At 34.1% G+C, this 14,280-nt stretch overlaps 2 protein-coding genes across 2 annotated transcripts in view; both read right to left on the reverse strand.

The window, feature by feature from the left end:
* Window positions 1-14,280, reverse strand: part of LOC113510129 (UDP-glucosyltransferase 2-like) — a 36,204-nt gene extending 21,924 nt beyond the window's left edge. Inside the window, exons 1-2 of the mRNA XM_052898239.1 lie at window positions 14,005-14,280; window positions 1,540-1,694 (exon numbers count right to left, since the gene is read on the reverse strand). Of these exons, the coding sequence (XP_052754199.1) occupies window positions 1,540-1,689 (150 nt within the window). The 5' untranslated portion in view covers window positions 1,690-1,694; window positions 14,005-14,280. The remainder of the gene's footprint in view (window positions 1-1,539; window positions 1,695-14,004) is intronic.
* LOC128201408 (uncharacterized) lies at window positions 3,174-5,250 on the reverse strand. Its single transcript, XM_052898232.1, has one exon. The coding sequence runs from the start codon at window positions 4,411-4,413 to the stop codon at window positions 3,493-3,495; it is 921 nt and encodes a 306-aa protein (XP_052754192.1). The 5' UTR covers window positions 4,414-5,250; the 3' UTR covers window positions 3,174-3,492.

A 14,280-nucleotide genomic window follows, 5' to 3' on the forward strand; every position in this document is an offset into this window, starting at 1 on the left:
CGCCTCTGGAATGTTAAGTACAAGGAATATAATACTCTCTACGTACCTACGTATAAGTGTTATTTGTTTATTTTACGGCAATGGAAGCAAGGGTATTCAAACAAATCTTAACTTTAAAAAACAAAATCAAATGTTTGATGTATAAATTTATGTTTATTTTATATAATATTTATTTAAATAACATTCTAAACTGAATAAAACATTCCATTTGTCAATAAAATATTATATTTCTACAGTTATCGGTTTCATTTTACGGTTTTTGTTGCAAGCCCTATCTCGTCCGTGCGCACAGCCTCGAGTTATCACAGCCTACAGTTCGTCGATGAGGTTTGACACGTTAGTGAATACCAATTACCGCAGCGCTGTAGCCACGGTCGTTCGCAAGGCTGATCAGCCTAGAGCTCGTCGGCGGGCGCAGCGTTGCGGTAGATTTTTAGTGAATAGCATTGCTGGACGGTAGGGAAAATATAAAATTATAATGTAAAAATTTGACGTTCATAAGCGGCTAAAATGTCCTACATGAATAAATGATTTTTGAATTTGAATTTGAATTTGAATTTGAATATATTTTTTTGATGGGTAAAAATGGTATGGTAACCCCGCCTGCGCTAACGGGATACGCTGGCGGAGCACTAGTGAAGGGTGATCGTTGAGAATGAAAACAGGCCAGTTAGCCCATGATGATGAATTCATCAGGAATTAACCATGATAGTTGGGGGGAAGGGATTGTTAGTAATGGGGATTAGCAACCCCATTGCTAGTAATAAACCCTATCAGGTCGACCTCCTCGCGGTTCCCCCTGGAAACCATCGTGATTGGTTTATTGTTGAATTTGTTACGATTAGCTAACTGACCTGCTTCACCCTCATCTATCATCCCTCACTGGTGTCCCGCCAGCGTATACCAATAGCGCAGACGGGGCTACCATTTCATTATCATCCATTAAAAAAAAAAAACCATGATAGTTTCCAGGGAGAACCACGAGGAGGTCGACCTGGTTGGGTACATTGCTAGCAATGGAATTTTTAGTCTCCATTACTAACAATCCCTTTCCCCCCACTCTTTATCTATTAGAGGATATCATGGAGGCGGAGTAGCAGTGAGGGGTGATAAGTGAGGCAAGTCAGTTGGCCCATTGTGACGAGTTCAAAAGGAAACCATAATGGTATACAGGACAACGTGGAGGTGGACTTGATAAAGTATATTGCTGGCAATGAAGCCACTAGACGACCCCTAGATAATTCTCTCAATTTAATTCTATGCTATAATATATTTAAATGACAGTATTCCTCTAAGTTCTATTTTTTTTTATTCAGCCCAAGTCTAAAATCGAAAGTGTCAGTGTTCTGAGCAGAGGTACAAAGACTCTACATTAAAAAAAATATAGCTTTATCTAGTATAATGATATACTTGCTCTGTGCACTTTACTACACTTTTTCCAAATTTAAATGTTATATTCTAATTTTAATTTTTTTGCGGCTTGGGCCGCGGAACTTTCTGTAATGTTAAACAAAGTTGATAGGTTATTTTTTCACTCACTTGATGACCAGCCTTCAGTAAAGAGTCCACGATTCCCTTTGCCAGGTGATTGTGACTGCGAGAGGGTACCGGAAACACGCCCAATATGTGGTAGGCAGAGACCTTGGCTGCTGCCATGCACAGCAGCAGCATCCACACCACAGACTTCATACTGGCTGGAAAGAATAATTACAAGTTTATTTAAGATTTATGTTATAAAAAAAAATAGTGATAAAATTAATTGGAACTAAACCTTATCAATTATAAAAAAGAATTGTCACAACTACGCACACAGGCGTATGCATGCTCGCGCACATTTTCGCGTGTACGCTTGTTCGCACGCACGCACGCACGCACGCACCACGCACGCACGCACGTGCACACTTTGCACAATATTATATTGCAACCTCCAATAATACAAAACGCGATCTTCCTAGAAGTTCAAAGTGCAGATAAAGGACTATGAATCGAGGACTAGTAGTGTAGACTTATTGCTAGTAATATGATCTGACAGAATGAACTTTAGCCAGTCCCCCCCGACCCCCTAAAAACCATCGTGATTAAAACCTGGTACATTCATCACGATAGAACAATTGACCTGTTAAATTAATTAAAAAAAAAATAGTACTATTATTATTAATTAAAAAAAAAAGTAAAAGACTTTTTTAAATCGGTCCAGCAGATTATGAGCTTGTTCATAATTTTCATAATTTTATTTCATTTATGATTCTAAACTTATCAATCGCGACCTTGGTGCGGCGTACTCAAGAAGTCGCGTTGTTTGCACACGTATCTAATGTTACATGGAACATAATAACAGATTTGTTGATTATTCTAACGTAATGGTATCATAAATACTATAGTCCAGAGCTGTCCAAGCTATGGCCCGCGGGCCACATGCGGCCCGCAGCTTGAATGACGCGACCCGCCGAATCTTTCCTAGTTACTATCCTAAGAACAAGGAAATACATAGAAGGAATGATAAAATAGAAACTATGAATCATATGGTTGCCTCCTTTCTTCTTATGCAAATATAATTAGTAAAAAGAGGACGAAGGATCATCAGTTTCTATTTTTTTCAATTCATAGCAGGCTAGTGTATAGAAAATGTTTGATATGTCAATTATTTGTCAATGACAAGTTTTAAATTACTAGATTATATATACGACACAGTTTATGTAGAAAGTATGCAAACAGGTTTTGTCTGCATTTGGTAGGGTTATACGGCCGTATAACATTTTCTATACACTAGCCTGCTATGAATTGTCAATTTTATCACTTCTTCTCTGTAATTCCTTGTTCTTAGTTACTACCAATATTGATTACCATAGGGAGACTTTGTACAAAAGTCGATTGCTTGGGTACCTCTGTCCCATTCGTGTTTCTACCGTGAAACAGCTGTGTTTGCATGGCCGTGTTTCGGTTTGAAGGGTGGGATATGGCGTGAATTTACTGGGTACAGAGGAATAACACCTGAGTCCTCAGGAATGGCAACGCATGGGGGGTATCATGAGCGAAACAGTATACTCTGTTATGTCCATGGTACTGCTCATGTCTATAGGCGACGGTTACCACTTTCAATCAGGTGGGCCGTCAGCTTTGTTATGGGGCAGGGTTTTAACACAGTTGGTGTTTTTGAAATGACTAGACTCGTAGAGTATCTGAATTGAACTGTATTTATTATTACAAATCGTCCATATATATAGTAGAGATATCTTAATTACTATTTACAATTACAATAGTCAAATACTTCCATCGAAAGAGTGACAACAAATACAGATAATAACTTACTAATGGAAATTTGTATGAGATAAACAAATATACAAATATGAATATTAAACAATATAATGATTTCGATATCAAATGGACAAATACAAATATACAAATAGGAATGTCAAATATTATAATGATTAGGTCGTAGGCTGACACATGGTCTTAGGTCACGTACTCTTAATATATGTAACACCTCCCCCCTTAGAATAAAGATTGGGCTTGAGAGCTTGATCTTTGAACTCTCGGTGTTGAAGTTCTTGGATAATTTTCTTCATTTTCCTCTTCGTCTTCCGTTACGCAGGTACTTGTTGCTATAGTAGTCATCGGGACGGCAACTTGGATTCTCTGACGTCGTGATGTGTTTGAAAAACAGTTGTTAAATATTTGTATACAACTATTATCACGGCTTGGTCTTCGGTTACGCAGGAGTAATCCATTAGGACAACGTTTGCTAATTTTATAAATGAAGTATCCTAGCATTGTTATGAATAACACGAAGTATATCCATGTAAACGTTGACGAATATCTTTGTAAGATTGGTCGAGATCTCATATTTTCTAAGCTTTCCTTAAATTTATCGACATGATGTTTTATTTGTTTCAGTGAATCCAAAGGCATTTCATTAATTTTAATAGGAATTAACTTTGGAGCTTCAAAGTTCTTGTATTCTTCAAAGCAATCGTCTGTTCTAATGTCTGGAACTATTACAGGATATGTTACATTTTCTTCAATAGATTGAAAGGCTGTTAGCGTACTATACCCAGTATAAAGTTTGCAGTTTTCCGGTAAGGATAAAATGCCTGCTCCTTGTAATTTATGATGTGTAACTTCCGTTTTACATTGAAGTATACAATTAGTGTCTTCTGTAAGTATGTAAAGCCATTGGTTGTTGTCAATGTTTTGAAAAGTGTTAATTCTTGCTTCAAATGTGGATGTGGTACAAATTTCAGGTAAAGTCTTTGAAATGCTTAACAGGATCTGGAGCTCACATAATGGACGTGATGCTGCTTCATATGCGACAAAAGAGGTGCAGATCTTCTTCTTTATAGCGTAGGACTTGCATGAAGTGAGGTCGCTCGTAGATACGTATATATTACCGCTAGGATTTGTAGCCAAATGCATGTGCTCAGGTAGGATGGTTGTATGCAGAGAGGAATTAAAATGTTGGATTGGAATGGAATATATGTGATAGAGATTGAGAGGTTCGCCTTGAATTAATGGAAAATCTAATATGTATACAAGCCTATCAGAATATACATAAGCAGAAAGAGAAGATAAGTTTAATATTTGATTTTACGAACAATATGCTTGCTAAACAATCATTAATTTCATTTTCTAGATTTATTACGGATTCTACTATCTGCAAAGAAATTACGGAAATGTCTACACTAGCCTAATCTAAAGATTTAAAATAAAGAACCTTTTAACTTGAATGTAAGTCATCGTTGAGACTGAATATTTTCATTAATTATTCGATCATCATAAGTTATCTTAAATATACTTTCATTGAAGTTTTTAGTTGTTGAAGAAATAATTAAGATTTGTTCGAGCATCAAGAAAGAAGATTCTATTACAAGTTTTTTTCTAATTTATTAAGGTAATATCGAATTGAACAAACATAAGAACTATTATTTATAAATTTATGTTTTAATTATGTTTTATTTTTTATTAGAAATAAAGACGATTTTAGGACGATTCGTAAGCTAACGAATATAACAAAAATGATATTTTGTATAATGATTAAAATTGATTGATTATTGAAGAATTATTGATTTAATTGATTATTGAAGAATTATTGATTTAATTGATTATTGAAGAATTATTGCTTTAATTGATTATTGAAGAATTATTGATTTAATTGATTATTGAAGAATTATTGATTTAATTGATTATTGAAGAATTATTGATTTAATTGATTATAGAAGAATTATTGATTTAATTGATTATTGAAGAATTATTGATTTAATTGATTATTGAAGAATTATTGATTTAATTGATTATTGAAGAATTATTGATTAAATTGATTATAGAAGAATTATTGATTTAATTGATTATAGAAGAATTATTGATTTAATTGATTATTGAAGAATTATTTATTAAATTGATTATAGAAGAATTATTGATTTAATTGATTATAGAAGAATTGTTGATTTAATTGATTATTGAAGAATTATTGATTTAATTGATTATAGAAGAATTATTGATTTCATTGCTTATAGAATAATTATTGATTTAATTGATTATTGAGGAATTATTGATTTAATTGATTTTGAATATTGCTTATAATAAATTAATACTATAAGTTGTTTGATGTGGAAACAACTTAACATGTTAGAGCTATTCTTTGTACAAGCCGGCGTCTATACGGCTCATTGTTTGTTAGTCGCCTTATACGACACGTCAAATCTGAACGTCAGTGCTATTCTTTGGTAAAGCCGACTACTACACGGCTGATTGTTTGTTAGTCGCCTTATACGACACGTCAAATCTGAACGTCAGTGTTATTCTTTGGTAAAGCCGACTACTACACGGCTACTTGTTTGTTAGTCGCCTTATACGACACGTCAAATCTGAACGTCAGTGCTATTCTTTGGTAAAGCCGACTACTACACGGCTAATTGTTTGTTAGTCGCCTTATACGACACGTCAAATCTGAACGTCAGTGTTATTCTTTGGTAAAGCCGACTACTACACGGCTACTTGTTTGTTAGTCGCCTTCTACGACACGTCAAATCTGAACGTTGGTGCTATTCTTTGGTAAAGCCGGCTTCCACACGGCTACTTATTTATTTAATTAACGAGTTTATTTATTTCATAAGGTCTTAATCTATTTGCGTGAACTAACTGATGTCTCCCGGATTTACGAATAACATAATTTTCATTAAAGCCTACACGTATCACATCGAATGGCCCTTCCCACTTATTATCTAAATTATTTGGGTTAGGGACCTTGATCATCACCTTGTCACCTACATTAAATTTAGCAATATTTTTAATTTTCCCGTCGTAACGTTCCTTGGCTTTTTCTTTCATTTTCTGAACGTTCTGCGTTGCGACATCGCGGGCTATTCTAAGTCGTTCGTTTAAATCTTTAATATAATCGAATGCAGTATAATCGGGTATTGTTTTTAATGAATAAAAAGGTCTTGGTTTAAAACCAAATAGAAGTTCGTAGGGTGTGAAACCTGTAGAGCTATTAACTGAGGTGTTATGACATATAATAGCCAGTGGAATAATTTGATCCCAATTTTTCAATTTACGTGCCTGGTACATTCGTATGTGATCTCGAAGTGTGGCATGAAACCTTTCTAATGCACCATTAGTTTGAGGGTGGTAAGCTGTATTAAAAGTTTGACTTGTACCGAGAAGTCTTATTAATTGCTTCATTAGTCCATTCATGAATTCAGTACCTTGGTCAGAATGGAAACGTCTAGGTACACCGAAATGTTGACAGAAGTGAAAGAGTTGCTTAGCAACTGTTAGAGCTTCTTTATCAGAAATTGGATAAGCTTGGACGTACCTAGTTAGTTCATCTTGTAGTGTCAATATGTATTTGTTATTATTGTCGCTAATGTCAGAATATGATACTAAGTCTATAGAAACACGTTCAAAAGGTTCATTAGATTGGGATGTTAATACCATTGGAGCTTTAAAAGTTTTTCTTTGAATCTTATTGCGCTGACATATTTCACAAGAGTTTATGTAATTTTTGATGTCTTCGGCCATGTTTTTCCAGAAGTAATGTTCTCGAATTTTCCTAGTGGTTTCAATTATACCTCGATGTCCTGAGAGCGGTTCATCATGGTATGTTTTTAGAATGCTGGGAATTTCCTGAGGCGAAGGATGAGTAATTTTATTCTCGCAAATGATTATATTGCAATTATATATTTCTGCCAAATAAGCTGAGATATGTAGCTGTTGGTTGCCCTGAAGCTTGCAAGTTTGATCATATTTCAGGTTCGGTATATACAAAGTTTCAATATTATGCTTATGTAAGCACGATAACAATGATTTAAAATAACTCTCCGCGTCCCATGGATCATAATATGATGTTCTAGCATAACAAAGGAAAATGTTTTGTTGATATTCAGAAGTTATTTTATCTATGTCGTAGACTTGTTTTTCTGTTTCAGGTTGATTGCTTTGGGAAGCACATAGATCTAAAGCTTCGTTGTATAAGTTATTAAGATCTGATTTCTGACACGACACAGGGATGAAGATATTTTTATGATTAGACTCTAAAAGATTTTCAGGTGAAGTTTTAAGCTTGTGTGAATTAGCGCTACAACCTTGAGATAAGAATTGTTCATAGTTTGTTTTTAATAATGTTTCAAATTGTTTGTCAGGATTGTCTGTACCCATATTTAATATAGGTGGTCGTGATAAAGCATCGGCGTTTGTATTATTTTTTCCGGCTTTGTAATTTATTTCATATTCATATTCTTCTAGTTTCAGTCTCCAACGAACGAGACGTGATCCCGGATCTTTAATGGAAAATAACCATGTGAGTGGTTTGTGATCAGTAAATATTTTAAATTTTCTACCGAATAAATATGGTCGAAAGTGTTTCACGGCCCATACTATTGCGAGAAGTTCGCGCTCTATAGTAGAGTAATTACTTTCAGCTTTATTTAACGTACGTGATGCGTAAGCAATAGGTAAATCTTTGCCAATTTCACCTTGCGAGAGAATCGCTCCGATAGCGTGGATTGAAGCATCCGTAGTTAATATAAACTCTTTAGTAAAATCGGGATATTGTAACAGAGGAGTCGTTGTGAGAATTTCCTTACAGGAGTCAAAAGCCTGCTGTTGTACACAACTCCATGTAAACGGAACATCCTTTCTTAATAAGCTTGTTAAAGGCTTAGTGAGCTTACTAAAGTTAGGTATGAACCTACGATAGTAGCCTGCGAGACCAAGAAATGATTTAATATCTTTACATGATTTAGGGACTGGAAACTCACGAACTGATTTTACTTTTTCGGGATTTGGCTTTACACCTTCACTCGATATAATATGACCCAGGTAAGCAACTTCTTTTCTCAAGAATTCGCATTTATCTGGTTGTATTTTCAGACCGTATTTTCGTAACCGATCGAATACTTCAGTTAATTTCTGTTTATGTTCTTGAAGGCTGGATGCAAACACTACGATATCATCAAGGTAAACAAAGCATCGTTCTCCTTGTAATCCGTAAAGTACACTATCCATGGCACGTTGGAATGTAGCTGGTGCATTTTTGAGTCCGAAAGGCATTCTTAAAAATTCGTAATGACCAAAAGGAGTGCTGAAGGCAGTTTTGGGAATATCCTTGGGGTCTAATTCAATTTGATGGAAACCGGATGCTAAATCTAAAGTTGTGAAATATACTGAATGTCCTAACTTATCTAGTATGTCAGTTATGTTAGGCAACGGGTAACTGTCTCCAATAGTGACGTCATTTAATTTTCTATAATCAATTACAACACGCCATTTTTGTTTTCCAGACGCGTCTAATTTTTTTGGAACTACCCAGATTGGACTGCTCCATGGAGAAGTACTATCTTTTATAATATTCTGTTGTAACATTTTGTCTATCTGATTTCTTACTTCTTGTTGGTGTACTTGAGGGAATCTATAAGTTTTAGTATTAATTGGTATATCTGACGTAGTAGGAATAGAATGTTTAGTGTGATTCGTGAACGTTAGTGGATCGCCTTCCACGTAGAAAATGTCCGAATATTCTGAAGTTATTTTTTCGAGAGATTCACGTTCTTCTTTATTTAAATGATCACACCTTATAAGGCTCCCGATATCTATTCTTTGTTTTATAGAGATGTTGTTAATTTGTGAATTGGGTAAGGAAACAGACTGTTGAATTAGTTCCGATTCGTTAACAGAATTTACATCTATAATAGGCGTTGAAATATATACGTCATTATCACTCGAGTTTACACAAGTAATGAGAAAGCTATTATTTTTGACATTAACAAGAGCATTAGGAATACAGATATCGTTACTAATGTTTTGCTTATTTATCATTGCAGTTCCGTCTGATATATCATTAGTTAAACATGATATAACTGTCTCCGAACGACGTTTGATAATTTGTTTACCATTATCAAAGTACTTTGGTTCATCTCCCAGAAGGAACAACTGATAAGTCCTGTCATGTATTCGCATCGTTTTTGATTGAATATAAATGTTGACATTGAATTTTGACATGAAATCATTACCGAGTATACCATCAGCGTGTATGTTTAAATTTGCGACATGGAATTTAAATTTTGGAAATTGATCTAATGAAATGTGGGATGTGCCACATGTTTGAAAAGGCGAATTTTCATTAGAGATACCAATAATAGAAACGACGTTTGATGTATCGATGGTATTTTTACCGATTTTATTTTTATTTATAACTGAAATGGCTGCTCCCGTGTCTACTAATAACGTAACTGGTTGGCCATCAATATGAAATTTACAGTGCAAAAGATTTTCAGGAGGTATATTTAATGTAGAGATATTGTAAGATTCATTAGGATAAGCTCTTTTCTTTATTTGATTCGATTTTAGTTTTATTTTTGATTTTTGTTTCGATTTACGAGATCTTTTTGATTTTTTAGTCTTTGTAGTTTGTTGATTGCGCATGGGATTTGAATTAGATTCTTTTAATATAGGTTTTAGACATTGATCTTTTTCAGAATTAGTGGAATTAGTGATACAATCTACAGAGTTAATAGGTTTCTTTGATTGATTTAGTAAGGTTTCTGTGACCTTTATAAGAGATTCAGTGATCTTTGTGAGATTAATGATTAATGATTCAGAGAGCTCTAAGTTTGACTTAGTAGCTATCGTGGTTTTATTATCACAAGTACACACATCGCTTAATTGTCCCCGATGGACTGGAATTGTTTGCGCTTGTGTAGTGATGTTTGTATTAGATAATGTAGTATGACACTGATTACTATTAAATTTTATTGAATTTGAAGATCGTTTATCTGAGGTTCTAGAGTAATATCCTGACCCTCGGTGATCATCGAAATATTTGGGCAATACGTGGGAACCGTTTCCGAAACTGTGCCCGTCAGATCGGCCGGTTGCAAGTTTAAATGATTTACTCGAGCTGGAGTCGGATTATTTCGCGGAAATTGGTTATTACGACTATTATTAAATATTCTCTTTCTACAATTAGTTATATGATGTCCGGGTTTTTTACAATAATTACATATAATAAATTTTCGCGGATTGGTATTAATAGTATGTTTATCTGGTGGTTTATGTATTTGAGGTTGATTGATCTGAGGTGGTTGACGAACGACATTGCTATATAGCGGTGTTGTTATTTGACTATTTTTAAACAAACTTTGCCTAGCCGTATTCATTTTTCGAATTTTTTCTTCTTGAATTGCAAAGTTTCCAGCATGAGTTAATGAATCAAAACCTTTTGTTCTTAACATTACACCTATGTCAGAACTCAATCCATTAATAAAAACGTTCAGAGCTGTTTCTTCCGTAGTAGTTTTTCGTCCTATTAATGTCGCATCTACCACTTCAGTTGTTAATTTTTCTAAAATTTTATTTCTACATAAATCTACGCGGTGGAAAAATTCCGTTACCGATTCATTTGGTTTCTGAAAGAGTGATTGTAGTTCGAGATTTAGATGTGAAAGAGTTTTTGTTTGCGAAAATTTTTGTATAAGGAACGTTTTTAAGTCGTCCCAGTTTGAGTATAGTTTCGCGTGGATATCAGAAGAAGTATTCCCACTTATTTTGTTTAAAGCGTAAATTAATAAAATTTCTTCCTGCTCTAGACTTGCTAATTTAAAAGCTGAATCGCACGATCTTATGAACTTATATACTTGACCCGATTGAGTTGTATCGAAATCCGGTATTAATTGTAATAAAGTATTTAGCGGAACATTTTGTTCGCAAAATTTAGGTTTTACGTCAATATTTTGTTGTGACATAATGAATGTTGAAATTAGAATAATTGAATTCGTAAAATTGATATAGTATAATAGAATATTAAAAATAGATAGAAAAATAGATTTTGAGTTTGAATAATAAAATTATTTTATGATTTAGGCGAAAAAGATTTATGAAAAGGAAACAGAGAAAGGAAACAGAGCAACATGTGTTGACCACTTACCCCAGTAACAGCAACAGGATACGCATTGCAGAGTATAGATTCGGCGAACTATTCAAAGCCCTTCAGGCACCGTCCTAGGATTGTTGGCGATGTTTGTCCGAGTCCCAGACGTTAAGTTCGACTTGCACTATTACGCGACGGATCCTACCGACTGCGCCAAAATTGTTATGGGGCAGGGTTTTAACACAGTTGGTGTTTTTGAAATGACTAGACTCGTAGAGTATCTGAATTGAACTGTATTTATTATTACAAATCGTCCATATATATAGTAGAGATATCTTAATTACTATTTACAATTACAATAGTCAAATACTTCCATCGAAAGAGTGACAACAAATACAGATAATAACTTACTAATGGAAATTTGTATGAGATAAACAAATATACAAATATGAATATTAAACAATATAATGATTTCGATATCAAATGGACAAATACAAATATACAAATAGGAATGTCAAATATTATAATGATTAGGTCGTAGGCTGACACATGGTCTTAGGTCACGTACTCTTAATATATGTAACAGCTTGTTTGCCATTCTAAGTTGTATAAAAAAAACCTATTTTATTTCTTTATTTTTCACAACTCCGTCAGTTCTAAATCGATTTGGAAAATTCTTTTTTAAATTTTGTCACATCTTTAGTTTTTTTTTTTAATGAATCAACGATATAGAATATGGTATGCGTTATACTGTATCTATGGATCTTATAACATGACTAGGCGCTTTAGTAAACCAACTATTAAAATAAATTTAATAGGTAATCAAATATAACCTTCGCACGGACGCGGTAATTGACGAGTAATTTGATGACATTTGAACCTTATTGCGTTGTAATAAAGTACAAGAGATCGTATAACTTTGTCATTATTCAACATCCGCGCTTGTGACCGTGGTCCTTATTAGTGGTTATGGGGGGGGGGGGGGGATAATAAAATGGTCCCCGCCCGCGCTATCGGTGTACACCGGCGGGGCACCAGTGAGGTTGAAGGAAGTTATAGGTGAGGATGAAGCAGGTCAGTTAGCCCATCGTGACGAATTCAACAAGAATTGTTCACGATGGTTTCCAGGGGGAACCACGCGGAGATCGACTTAATAGGGCAAATTGCTAACAATGGAGCTGTCAAACTCCATTGCTAACAATCCCTTTCCCCAATAGGGGGAAAGGGATTGTTAAGGGGGGGAGTTAAGGATTGTTCATGTTCACGTGGTCTCCCCTGGAAAGCATCATGTTGAGTATATTCATCACGATGGACTAATTGACCTGCCTTTTCATCCTCACCTATCATCACTCACTGGTGCCCCGTCAGCGTATACCGTTAACGCAGGCGGGGTTATCATTCCCATACCATTTTTATTATACTTAAATTAACAAAAGGAATTAGTGCATAGTATAAAAACTCTAATTCTTTTTTTCATGAGAAAACCAATCATTTTGATTAAAATTGATTTATAAAACATTTTTATTTAATTATTTAAACTGTAATGCACAGTAAAATTCTACGTACATTTGGTGAACATAACACCGGACGGTGTTCTCTACCAGTTACCAACTATTAGGCAAACCGAGAAATACGTAGGCGGTGCATTTTTGAATAGAGGAAACATAAAGCAATACTTGATAAATTCATATAATATAAACATACACATATATTAAATAAATAAATACATATAATAAACAAAACAAATACATAAATAAATACGAAAAATATTACTATATAAAACAATTAGATAAAACAACTGCAATAGAAGAGCAAACAGAGTAACCAACAGGAATAGCTTAAAGAGGAAGTGACTTAATATCTATCTATATACTGTTTCACCCATGATACCCCCCATGCGTTGCCATTCCTGAGGACTCAGGTGTTATTCCTCTGTACCCAGTAAATTCACACCATATCCCACCCTTCAAACCGAAACACAGCCATGCAAACACAACTGCTTCACGGTAGAAACCTAACCTACTTACGTAGTAAACCTAAACTATAATTACTGTACAAATAAAAAAAAAATACAAATCGGTTTCTTAATGACGAACTTCTAAAGTTGACAAACATAAAAGACACCCGAATTAAGACCTGTTCTTATTTTTGAAAGTGTTAAAAATATAACTGTTTAAGAATACGCTCATGATAATTCCTAATTAAAAAAAAAAAAAATTTCCCGCAACATCATCGTAAATTAAATTAATTTTGATGTAACTTGGCTATTTTAAAGCAAATATTCTAATTCGATCCTAACTTTATTTGCTAATTAATTCTACTATTTTAATTATAAACGTTTAATTACTCATGAGAAAAAAAAACATCTTTAAGTAGGTACTATTATTACTTGTAGTGAGTACTATTAAATACTCTGAATCGATTACATTCATAGCTTAGATTACATTAAAATAATATTCAAAATAATTAATACCATAAAAAAAATATTCTAAAATTTTAACATAATATTTAAATACCTACCTAAGGGTATCCACTGATCAAATTTACAGGTAGAAAGTTAAAAGCTTACCGAAGTATGGGTCAACGACTGTAATAATAACTAGTCACTTATTTTATATAATAAATAATTCATCACATCTAACCTTCAATTTAAACTAAAAAATGCCTTAAACAAAACGCGCAGTTAACACTAAAAACACATTGCACAATTTAATTTAAATAATTTGTGAACTTGTTGTAACAAAACGCAAAATAAAAAAAATATAATATATCACAGCAATCAAATTTTAAATTAAGAATTATTGTCGCATTCGAATTTCACGTCATGCCGCCAGATGAGGCGACCTTGACTGGCTGGATGCGTTGCGACTTGCGTTGATTGACTCGGCTCGACCCGTTCGCGACTCCGCGAGATACGC

Source organism: Galleria mellonella, unplaced genomic scaffold (genome assembly GCF_026898425.1).
Source record: "Galleria mellonella isolate WM207_F2 unplaced genomic scaffold, CSIRO_AGI_GalMel_v1 utg121, whole genome shotgun sequence".
Taxonomy (NCBI): domain Eukaryota; kingdom Metazoa; phylum Arthropoda; class Insecta; order Lepidoptera; family Pyralidae; genus Galleria; species Galleria mellonella.